Source organism: Juglans microcarpa x Juglans regia, chromosome 8S, assembly GCF_004785595.1.
Source record: "Juglans microcarpa x Juglans regia isolate MS1-56 chromosome 8S, Jm3101_v1.0, whole genome shotgun sequence".
Classification (NCBI taxonomy): Eukaryota; Viridiplantae; Streptophyta; class Magnoliopsida; order Fagales; family Juglandaceae; genus Juglans; species Juglans microcarpa x Juglans regia.
In genome coordinates this window covers 420,953-432,462 of record NC_054609.1, presented here as the reverse complement: position 1 = coordinate 432,462, position 11,510 = coordinate 420,953, and the positions used below count along the sequence as shown (strand labels likewise).

The following is an 11,510-nucleotide window of genomic DNA, read 5'->3' as shown; positions in this document are numbered from 1 at the left end:
TTGGCTCTGTAGTAAGGGGAAGATTATCATCATTCATCATTGTCAATATTCTCCTTTTCTCAATACTCAACTAATTACGGAGTTAAGGGTGATGGAAGTCCTTTCGCATGTTGGCTCTCCATTTCAAGGATTTCTGCATCTGAATACCCGTTTTGCTCGTTCCGGCAAGTGCTGAGAAACAAGATATTATAAGAAACTCCATGAAACAAGCGTTTAAAGAGTCAAAATGAGCTGTCAATGACAGCCATTTTCTCGAAAGTCCCAAATTATGGGAGTTTATTTATACATAGAGAGTAATGGAGAGGCGTCAGCAGAACCATTTAGATCTAGCAGTTTAGTGTCCTCTGGGCATGATATGCAGAAGAAGATTGAAATAAATCACAAAAAGCAAAAAGGCTAAAATTAACCAAGTATACAGTGATCAGGAGAATGCAAACTAAAGATAAGTTATCATTATGAAGAGGAAAAAATTCTCTGTAGTTTGTAAAAGGAGGAGGGTTGCATGTGGGAAGTGTACACCTGCTGCATATATTTGCCTGCCATTGCCAAGCCATCTTTCCCAAAAGAGATTTTATAGTTAGTTTTACAGTTAGGAAGATTTCTCAGTCATGAAATCATGTGTGTTTGCTTTGCCCTCTCTAACACTTCCAGAAAAGTTTTTTGCAATTAGTTTTTGCAGCCCAGGCCCAGGCTCAGGCCCAAGCCCAGGACGGTTCTTCTCCATATTGGTTCCCCGCAGGCAGTCATACGGCCTAACCTGGCTGGCTAGCTATAGAATTTAATAATAGTCTTCTCTTCAACTCTCTACCCATTTTGGGCCTTTGGCCCAAATATATAATAATACAATAAAATTTATCCTGGGCTATATGGGAGGCTTTCCTATGTTTTATTTAGAGTTGTGTTATATAGAAATCTCATATTCTGTACATCATTTAAAAATATATGATTTTATTATTTTATTCTTATATAAATAAAAATAAATTAATAAAATTATATATATGCAGGAGTGTAAAACTTATGTTTAAAATTTTTATTTTATTTTATTACAGGACTTTAAATAATTTGAAAATATCATAAAGAAGGCTAAAGCGAAACAAAATAAAGGTATGTTTAGTTACCAAACTAACTCATTATTACAATTTTTTTAAATTTTAATATAAAATATAATAAACAATTTAATTTTTTCAAATATTAAAATAATAATAATATTAAAAAATAATATTTTAATAATATTTTATCAACTCAACTCAATTCAATTTAATATTTAAACACAATGCAAGTTTGGAAGCGAGATGAGAATTTTATATTTTATTTGAGAGTTTAAAATATTGTATTTTAATTATATTATTATTTTGAAATTTGAAAAATATAAATTGAGATTTAAAAAAATTAAATTATTTATTATATTTTATATAAAATATTTTAAAAAATATAATAATAAGATCAGAAGATAATTTTGTGTAACGTCCCACCCCAAAGCTACAAATAGAAATTTCAAGGTCAAAAGAAACGCTCATGGGCTCTTTTTTTAAATCGAAGTGAGAGATTTCTGGGAGCACTGAACAGTGATTGTGAAGGCATGCCCAAACCATGAGCAGCAGTAGACCCAAGAACTTCCGCCGCCGTGCCGGCGACGACGATGAAGACGGCCAAAAAGACGACGCTAATGTCCCCAACATCACCACCACCAAGGCCGCTTCAAAACCTAAGCCCAAGAAGCTACTCAGCTTCGTGGACGACGAGGACGCCGAAACCCCCTCTCGCTCCTCCTCCTCCTCCTCTTCTTCTTTCAAGCGTTCAAGCAAGCCCTCCTCTTCCTCTCACAAAATAACCTCCCTCAGAGACCGCCAGGCCCACTCCACACCCTCTGTCTCCGTCTCCAATGTCCAACCTCAGGCCGGCACTTACACCAAAGAAGCCCTCCTTGAGCTCCAGAAGAACACCCGAACGCTCGTCTCTTCTCGCTCCACTTCCTCCGAGCCCTCTATCGTCCTCAAAGGCCTCCTCAAACCTCCCTCCTCCGACGACCCCGAAATCTCTCGAACCCTAAGACAATCAGACGACGACCGCGACGTTTCTGACGGAGACGAGGACAATAGAGATAGGCGTGATGCTCAGACCCGGTTTGCTTCCTTGGGAATCGGAAAGACGAGGGATTCTCCCGGGTCGGCGTTGTTTCCCGACCAGGCCACCATCAATGCAATCCGCGCCAAGAGGGAGCGCCTTCGCAAATCGCGTGCAGCCGCACCGGATTTTATCTCGTTGGACGGAGGCAGCAATCACGGTGAGGCCGAGGGCTTGAGCGATGAGGAGCCCGAGTTTCGGGGACGAATTGCCATGTTTGGTGAGAAGCAGAAGATCGATGACTCCGAGACGATGAAGAAGGGGGTGTTTGAGGATGATGATGAGGTCGTACACGAGAGGGCAGTGGGTGTGAATTTAGTGAAGGATAGTGCAAGCGAGAACGCCGTCGAGGAGGAGGACGAGGAGGAAAAGATGTGGGAAGAGGAGCAGTTTCGGAAGGGGTTGGGGAAGAGAATGGACGATGGGGCTACTAGAGTCGCTGTGACTGCTAGTGTTCCCGTGGTTCAGAGTTTGCAGCAGCAGCAGCAGCACAAATCCGTTTATCCGGCAACGGTTCCAAGTGCAGTTGGAGGAATGAGTATAGGTGGCGCAATTGGAGATTTGGATACCATGCTGTCGATACCGCAGCAAGCCGAGGTGGCCAAGAAAGCTCTGCTGGAGAATTTGAGGAGGCTTAAGGTATGGAATGCTTATCTCATTGCCAAACGGAACCTGAGAAATTGTTTATACAGTTCAGTGTTTTTGTTCAAGATATATGCTAAAGCATCAGTGCCTGCATGTTTGATAAAAAATGATAAAGACGTGTGCTACGAGTGAAAGTACAGAATTGATTCGAAATAGATTAAGAAATGAATTTGTGACTTTGACTTGTCCCCTCTATTGTTTTAATTTGATTAGAGAGTTTTGCGTTTGCTCTGATCAGGTTAAAACTGATTTCTTTCTTGCGGGTTTCTGTGCATATAAGTGGCTCTAAGAAAGAATTATAGAATGTTAGTTTAGGAGGAAATCTTAATTTATTTTTTGATAAGTAAGAATCTTTATTGAATAGAATGAAACTAGGCAATGCCCAAGTACACAGGAGGTATACAAAGCAAGACACCTAATTACATTCTAGTGAGCTGGAAAGAAGATAGAAACTCATGAACATTCCCACCCTTCAATACAACAGCAGAAAACCACTGTAAAAGAGAGAATACAAATAAATTCCAGATTTCCCCCACTGCATGCTCCTTGTTGTTAAAGCACCTATCATTCCTTTCCGACCATAAACACCACATTAAGCACAAAGGTATCATTCACCACACTGCTGCCAGTTGAGCGCTATTATGCCTCCTGTTCCAGCACGCTAGTAGTTCTACCATACTCTTAGGCATTACACAGAAAATCTTAAATAAGAAGCATGATTTATCTAAAAGAATGCATCGGTGATGTATACTCCCTGTTACTTGGGCTTTGCGTACTTTTAATGAATAAAACTTCTTGATTACCTATAAAAAAAGAGAATGCATCCGTAAATTTGAGTTCGATACCAGGAGACAAAACAAACTTTGAGGCAACTAAGAATAGGGTAGTGTGTAACCAGTGGATTCAAGACCACACTGCAAGTGTGTATAACTTACAAAACCAAATGTTAACTTTGCCGAGGGCCCGTGCACCCCTGGGATTAGTCGGGACGCTGTTCCCGGACACCCAGTTCCAAAAAAAAAAAAAAAAATAAATAAATAAATGTTAACTATTCATCTGTAGCTGCTGGATCTAAGATCTATTTGGCCATAAAGGGCATTACAACATTACCGCTGGAGTGATATCTATTATGGTCAGAGATGGCCATAGAGCTTTTGGTGGCCACTAATGCCACAAATAAGGTTTCATTGCACATGCTGATAGCAACCTGGAATTGTTGTTTGAAATAATGTAGCGGAAAATTGAAAGAAAAATAAAACTCAGTATATGGAGGGACCTTACTGGTAGACACCAAGCTAGGTAATTGGAATATTGAGTTCAACTGCTTCTAAAGCACTGCCTTTGTTTTTAATTTAAATTTGTTTGTATGGTTGGATACAAGAAGATTGTTGGTGTTGTAGACACATACATCTGCCTGTGTTTTGTATTTTTTTTTTCTTAAGTATGTTTGTAAAATGTTCATGGTACAAAACTCAGTTTTGGCATGACACATACTTCTAATGCATCTGTGACTCCACACTTCAATTTCCTTTTTATTTTTTTTTAATTCAGGAATCTCATGGCAGAACTGTCATTTCATTGACAAAGACTGATGATGATCTGTCTGCCTCACTGTCGAATATTACTGCTCTTGAAAAGTCTCTATCTGCTGCAAATGAGAAGTTCATATTCATGCAAAAGCTTCGTCATTTTGTTTCTGTCATATGTGACTTTTTGCAGGTATGATTTTATCTGCTTCTATATCCTGCATATATGTGTCCTTAAATTTCATTTATTTGTTTTCAACGGGATTATGCTGTACTAAGGTTGTGTGTGGCCAAAGGTGGTAGGGTCACCCTAATTAAAAGCACTCTTTCCAACTTGCCAACCTATTTCCTACCATTATTTCCGCTCCCCACCAAGGTGGCTCATTGGATGGAGAAACTTCAATGTGACTTCTTATTTTTTTTGGGTTTTCTTTGGTGGGTGGGTGGGTGGATAAATGACGAGTTCAAATTTCACTTGGTGAAATGGGCCACAATATGCTCTCCTATTCAAGAAGGATGCTTGGGTATTCAGAACTTACAATTTTTCAGCAAAGCCTTTCTTGGCAAGTGGCTATGGAGATGCTACAATGAAAGGGGGGCATTGTGTAGAATCGTCGTTGAATTGAAGCATGGTGAACTATGGGGAGGATGGTGTTCTAATGTGGTGAGTGGGCCTCATGGTGTAGGGCTATGGAAGCATATAAGAGGAGGTTGGGACACATGTGCAAGATTTACCAGCTTTACGGTGAGTGATGGATCCAAAATTAAATTTTGGCATGATTTACGGTTTAGCGATAGGGCACTCAAGGAAACTTATCCACAAGTTTATGGTATAGCAATTATGAAAGAAGCCTCGATTGCAGAATTTTTCATACTCTCTAACGGCATTCCCCAATGGAATGTTGCATTCCTTAGAGATGCAAAAGATTGGGAAATTGACGCTTTTTCGGAGTTCTATGCATAGTTTTCGGATTTTGTACCGTACCGGCCAGTACGACCGATATTTTTCCTACCGGCCGTCTGGCCGATACAGGTACTATACCTGTTTCGTACCGGCCCAAATACCGGCAGTACTGGCCGTACCGGCCTCAATTTCGGCCTGTACCGGCCTATATTTCGGCCTTTTTTTTTTTTTTTTCGTTTTTTCAAACTACAAGCTTATTTTTTAACCCCCAATTCAGACTAGACTATTTATAATTTATATATATATATGTATTTATATATAATTATTTATAAATAGACTATTATTTTGGAATATAATTTTTATATATATTTATATATATAATTTATTTATATATCGACTATCTAGAAACGATATCCCGAAACGGTACCGGTACCGAAATATTTCGTTCCAGTGCCTTGACCGGTATGGCATCCGGTACGGTATTCAAAACATTGGTTCTATGACCTAGTGTACTCTACGCATTTGTTGGGGGGGAGTCGAAGAGAAGGTCTTATGGTGCCCCTCTAAGAAAGGGAAGTTCATAGTCTACTCTTTCAACCAAGCCATGACAACACACCATACAATCCATTCCCATGGAAGAGTATTTGGAAGACAAAGGTGCTCCTAAAGGCAAAATTTTTTGTATGGACAGCTTTCTTGGAGAAATCCTCACTCTAGACAACCTAGAGAAACGTCAAACCATAGTCATGGATTGGCGTTGTGTGTGCAAAAAGAGTGGAGAGTCGGTTGACCATCTACTACTACATTGTGAGATTGCTAGGACATTGTGGAATGAAGTCTTGCTCTCGGATGGGATTAGCTTGGGTGATGTCGAACGGGTAATTGACTTCCTAGCTTCTTGGAGAGACATTCAGGGTAACTCTTAGATTGCATCAATTTGGAAAATGGTTCCAATATGTTTATGGTGGTGTATTTGGAGGGAGAGGAACAAAAGAAGTTTTGAAGATCAAGTGCGGTCAATGGATGAGCGTAGAAATTTATTTTTCAATACTTCATTGGTCGATTGTAATTGATTTTCATGGCATGACTTTTCATGAATTCCTTGTATCTCTAAACTAGCATGCTTAGGTGTTGCTCTTGTTTATGTCCCGTATACTTGGGCTCTTACATTTTCTTTTGATCAATAAAATCTTGTTTACTGATAAAGAAAAACTAAGGGAGTGTGTGGACCTGTTACGTGATAGTTCTTATAACAAGAAGGGCATACACTGGGTTTGAAGTTTTCACCCTTTATAGGTTCCATAAGTATATTTAGGTTTTTTTTTAACTCTTCTTATTAGGTACCAAAAGAGTTATGGTTGTTAATATTTTCTAATTTTGGGACTTTTTCGGGTTATATATGAATATGTCATTTTAATTATAAAAAAAAAAAGTCTGAAGATGTTATTTCAGTTAACATCATTCTTATGTTTTTTTCTTTTATAAGTAAAAGTAAAACATTATTGATAGTAAAAGGCATAGCCCATAAAACTTTAGAAAATAGGACTTTGGTCATTTGCGTTAAGCATTTCCAACTGTCTTTGCTTGTTATTATTTCTAATCAGCATGCTTGAGAGGTGCAAGAACTGTGCTCTCTTCAGAGATTTTTTTATTGGTTCTGTTCTTTTGATCATCATCATAACCTCTTGCGCTCTCTCTTCTGCTTCTTTTTATTTTTCACGTTGAATACCTATAAGCATGGTCCTGCCTTTTGATTTGTATTTATTGATCTGCTGCTTCTCTTTTCTTTCAGGATAAAGCACCCTATATAGAGGAACTTGAAGAGCAGATGCAGAAACTTCATGAAGAACGTACTTCAACTATTTTGGAAAGAAGGGCTGCTGATAATGATGATGAACATATGGAGGTAGAAGCAGCTGTGAATGCAGCAATGTCTGTTTTCAGTCAGAGAGGTAGCAGTGCTGAAATCATTGCAGCAGCCACAAGTGCAGCACAGGCTGCATCTGCTGCTGTCAGAGAGCAAACAAATCTACCAGTAAAGTTAGATGAGTTTGGTAGAGATATAAACCTGCAGAAACGTATGGATATGTCGCGGCGTGCTGAACGCAGGAAAGCTAAGTCTGATTCTAAGAGCATCTCATCAATGGAAGTGGAAAATTCTAATCAAAGAATAGAAGGCGAGTTAAGCTCTGATGAGAGTGATAGTGAGAGTACAGCATACCAGCATCACCGAAAACTGTTGCTTCAGACAGCTGATCAAATATTTAGTGATGCAGCTGAAGAATATTCCCGACTTTCAGCGGTTAAAGAAAGATTTGAAAAATGGAAGAGAGATTATTCATCAAGTTATCGCGATGCTTACATGTCATTGAGTGTTCCTGCTATCTTTTCTCCATATGTTAGACTGGAGCTGTTGAAGTGGGACCCACTCCATGAGGATATTGATTTTTTTGATATGAAATGGTATGTGACTGACAACTTGAGTGCTAATTTAAACGTCCCAAAATTATAATATTTTTCTAGAAGACTTGCTTCTCGGGCGGGCTACACTTGTTTCATAGTGGCATTGGCCACTTGTAACTTTTTGCATTGAAAGGACACAAACCACACACCAATATGTATTATATAACTACTTGTTTGCTTCCTTGCTTTTTTCTTACATTTATGTTTTCTTCCATTCCTCAGGCATTCATTGTTGTTTGATTATGGTTTGCTGAATGAGAAAAGTGATTTTGCTTCCGATGATGCGGATTCTAATCTTGTCCCTGAACTGGTGGAAAAGGTAGCACTTCCTATTTTGCATCATGAAATTGCCCACTGCTGGGACATGCTCAGTACAAGAGAGACAAAGAATGCTGTAAACGCCACAAGCTTGGTTACAAATTATGTTCCAGCTTCCAGTGAGGCTCTTTCAGATTTATTAGTTGCCATTCACACTTGTCTAGCTGATGCTGTTGCTAATCTTACGGTATGGCTATTGAAGTCATTTTAAGTTTTCATACACATGGACGCCTGTGCGCACCAGCATATATACATAGGTCTCAGCATGGATGTTGATTGTCCCATCATTTTAGGCTATTTCAAGTTTTAATGTTCTTGATATTGATTGTCCCATCCTTTCCAATTCATAGGTCCCAACATGGAGCCCGCTTGTATTGAAGGCTGTGCCAAATGCTGCACGTGTCGCAGCATATCGATTTGGAAAGTCTGTTCGTTTGCTGAGAAATATCTGCATGTGGAAAGAAATCCTCGCTTTGCCAGTTCTAGAGAAACTTGCTCTTGATGAGCTTTTGTATGGAAAAATGCTACCTCATGTTCGAAGCATTGCGACAAATGTTCATGATGCGATAACAAGAACTGAACGGATCATTGTTTCTCTATCTGGGGTGTGGGCAGGTCCAAATGTCACAGGGGAACGCAGGTATAGATAATGATTCTCCTCTCGCCTTTAAATTCCGCTGGTCTACTACCTCCTTAGATTGATTTGTAAATTAAACTATGCTTGGGTGAAAGATGTGTGGCTCCAGATACTGATTCTTTTATTACTGCCATTGCACTACAATCCATGTTTATTCGATCCCATTTCATTTATGTGCCATTATGTATGTTCAAAAGTAAAAGTACTTCCCTTGCATGCTTTGTCTATAAGTTTTCATGAGTTTTTAAGGATTCCTTATTTCCCAAACTCTTGTATACGTCTTGTGTACTTGGCTTTGCCTAATTTCTATTAATAAAATTTTTAATTACCAAAAGAAACAACCAAGATTCATTGTTTTCTAAACAAATGTTTGGTGACTGATCCGTGAAGCCTTCACCGTCATACACACTTAATTTACAAGACAAAAGAAAATGGATAGAATAAATCATGGAGATTATGTGGCATATCTACCATCATTCAGGTACAAATGAGAAATAATTTTTAAGAAATGCAGTGAACCAATTGGAGATATCTTTTGTTATCCCCTTTGAAATTACTTGGTAATTGTGTGGATGCCTGTGCCTGGAACATGTCTGCATGTGCAAGCTGTTTGCAGGCATGTGTGCTTACAGTGTGGGAGCACGGGCCAATCAGGGCCAGGCAGGTTATTGCCCCCCAGTAATTTGTTTTAAGGTATCTCAATAATGGCATGGCCTGCCTCTAGTTCCAGATCATGGGAGTAATAATTTTCCACTCATGTGATTTGAGGTTCAGAGAAATCACTCAGAGGCTTGTAGGACATTTTAGTCCGAGTTTCTGTTCTAATGGTCTTGCCTTCGTGAGGTTCTACATCATTATTTAAAAAAAAAGGTTCAAGTTTGAAATTTTTCAACCCCATTGGTATGCACTATTTTGGTTTACGGTGTAATACTGTTCAACCGAGTGTATCTATTAGGAGCTTCTGACTAAAACATTTGGAGCTGCCATATCTTGCTATAGATTTGCTCGGGATTATTGTTATATTTTAGTATGCTCTAGATTTGCCATATCTTGCTATAGATTTGCTCGGGGTTCCAATGCCTGCTGAATGTTAAAGTTTTTGTTTTTTTGTTTCGTTCTTTTCATGTCCAGCCAAAAGTTGAAACCGCTGGTGGATTATGTGCTGTTTCTTGGAAAGACCCTGGAGAAAAAGCATGTGATGGGTGTTAATGAGAGTGAGACTAGTGGACTTGCTCGGCGATTGAAGAAGATGCTGGTTGAGCTCAATGAATATGACTATGCAAGGGACATAGCTAGGACCTTTCATCTCAAGGAGGCATTGTAATATTTGAGAAGCTTGTCTCGTGTGACAAGCTCTGACTTATAGGCTTGCTCATGGGTTGAAGAAATATTGGGGGGGTCAACTCGAGAAATACACTGAAGGCTAGGGCCATGTATATGCAGGAGGTCCTTTAGATCTGGAGGAGGCATTCTGTGTCGTCCCATTCTTGGAGGTACACTTCGAACTCAAAAGGCATGTGCATCATGTCTCGACTCTTTGCCGTGGCACTTCATTTGGACTGCGGGCTGCCAGCAAATTGTTCCTCTGGGAGTTTTGTAGCTTTGAGGCGAAAAATGTTGTGTTACGTTATTTCCTCTCTTCTCTTCTTTCTTGTATGGGACAAGGTCCTAGTTAATTTAGCGAAATCTGAGAAGCAATTGACACATATGTTTACGTATATTGTTGATAGGTCTCTCAAGAGAGCTAGGCCGCCTTGTGTTCAATATCAGATAACTGGACTCCGTTTGGGCCTGAAGCAATTAACCATGTGTGTTATGTTGAGTACGAGACATTTGAGTTTTGTTATCCCATCTTATTCTTAACAAGTCGTGTGTATGTAGAATTGTTTATCCTGGAATCAGTCAATTTTTTTTTTTTTGGAGGGGGGGGCGGCGGGAGGGATTGAAATCAAAGGCTCCTGTGCAAATATCATTTCAAAATATTGAGATGAGAGTTTCTTATTAACATGCTTATTATATTCCGAAGGGTATAAAATATCTCATATCCATATGAATAGGCTTAGCCTATCAAAGAGTCCTCATTAGAGGACAAAATAAGAGAGAAGGAGAGGGGACAAGGGAGAGAAGGTGTCCAGAGAAAAGAACGAACGGGAAGGTAAAGGAAAAAGTGTAGAAAATAGAGGTAGTCAGAAATGAAAGGAAAGACAGCTAATTCTCACTACTCTTTAAGGGCACATGACTCTAGAGAGACAGATAAAAGGAAATGGCCAGACGACTCCCGGGAGACTTCGGCTTCTTCTTAAATCTTGACTTTTGGTCAGGCTTCTCCTTCAGCATCTTCAACCTTTTGACAAAAGGTCCAGCAATGAGATCTCCACTAGAAGATTGACCTCTAAGGTCCATTGTACAATAAGGATGAGAGACTATAAAACAAACATATTATAGTGAATCTCTATTCCTTAAACGCCCTTTGGGCGAATGCAATATGCCGAATTACGTAAATCTGTGGCTCTCTCTCTTTTACATTCTTAGTATTTATTTTTCATTCAATGTCATGGATGTACGCACAGTTGTACCAGACTACGCCAAGGGTGATAGACCACACCGATCGAGGCTCGGATCGTCATAACGGATTGGAATGACTATTTCTTTTCTTTTCTTCCGACCTATTGTGTGATTTTTGACATCGACATATCCAAGACTCACATGGAAGAGTTGTTAATTATAAACCTCATTCCATGTATATTAGTGATGAGGTTAGCATATAGAATAGATGCAAGTTCTAGATCGAGCTTTTGTGTTACATAAGACCAAACTACCTTAAATCATGTGCCTGTCGTTTTCCCTCTTTCACATATATATTATTAACCTTCCCTTTCATTAACAATGAAAA

At 39.2% G+C, this 11,510-nt stretch overlaps 1 protein-coding gene across 1 annotated transcript; it reads left to right on the top strand.

Moving 5' to 3' along the window:
* The first annotated feature begins 1,504 nt into the window (after positions 1-1,504).
* LOC121244360 (transcriptional repressor ILP1) lies at positions 1,505-10,445 on the top strand. The gene is made up of 6 exons (XM_041142405.1): positions 1,505-2,763; positions 4,321-4,488; positions 6,992-7,662; positions 7,885-8,167; positions 8,331-8,620; positions 9,749-10,445. Exons 1-6 carry the CDS (start codon positions 1,591-1,593, stop codon positions 9,939-9,941), a joined length of 2,778 nt encoding a protein of 925 aa, XP_040998339.1. The 5' UTR covers positions 1,505-1,590; the 3' UTR covers positions 9,942-10,445.
* The last annotated feature ends 1,065 nt before the right edge of the window (positions 10,446-11,510 follow it).

What these genes read in the sequence shown, in the direction of transcription:
- LOC121244360 (XM_041142405.1), top strand. Translation starts at nt 1,591, where the DNA reads ATGAGCAGCAGTAGACCCAAGAACTTCCGCCGCCGTGCCGGCGACGAC. An exon ending in TCATATGTGACTTTTTGCAG is followed by an intron (nt 4,489 to 6,991) that starts GTATGATTTTAT and finishes CTTTTCTTTCAG; the next exon opens with GATAAAGCACCCTATATAGA. An exon ending in AATGTCACAGGGGAACGCAG is followed by an intron (nt 8,621 to 9,748) that starts GTATAGATAATG and finishes TTTCATGTCCAG; the next exon opens with CCAAAAGTTGAAACCGCTGG.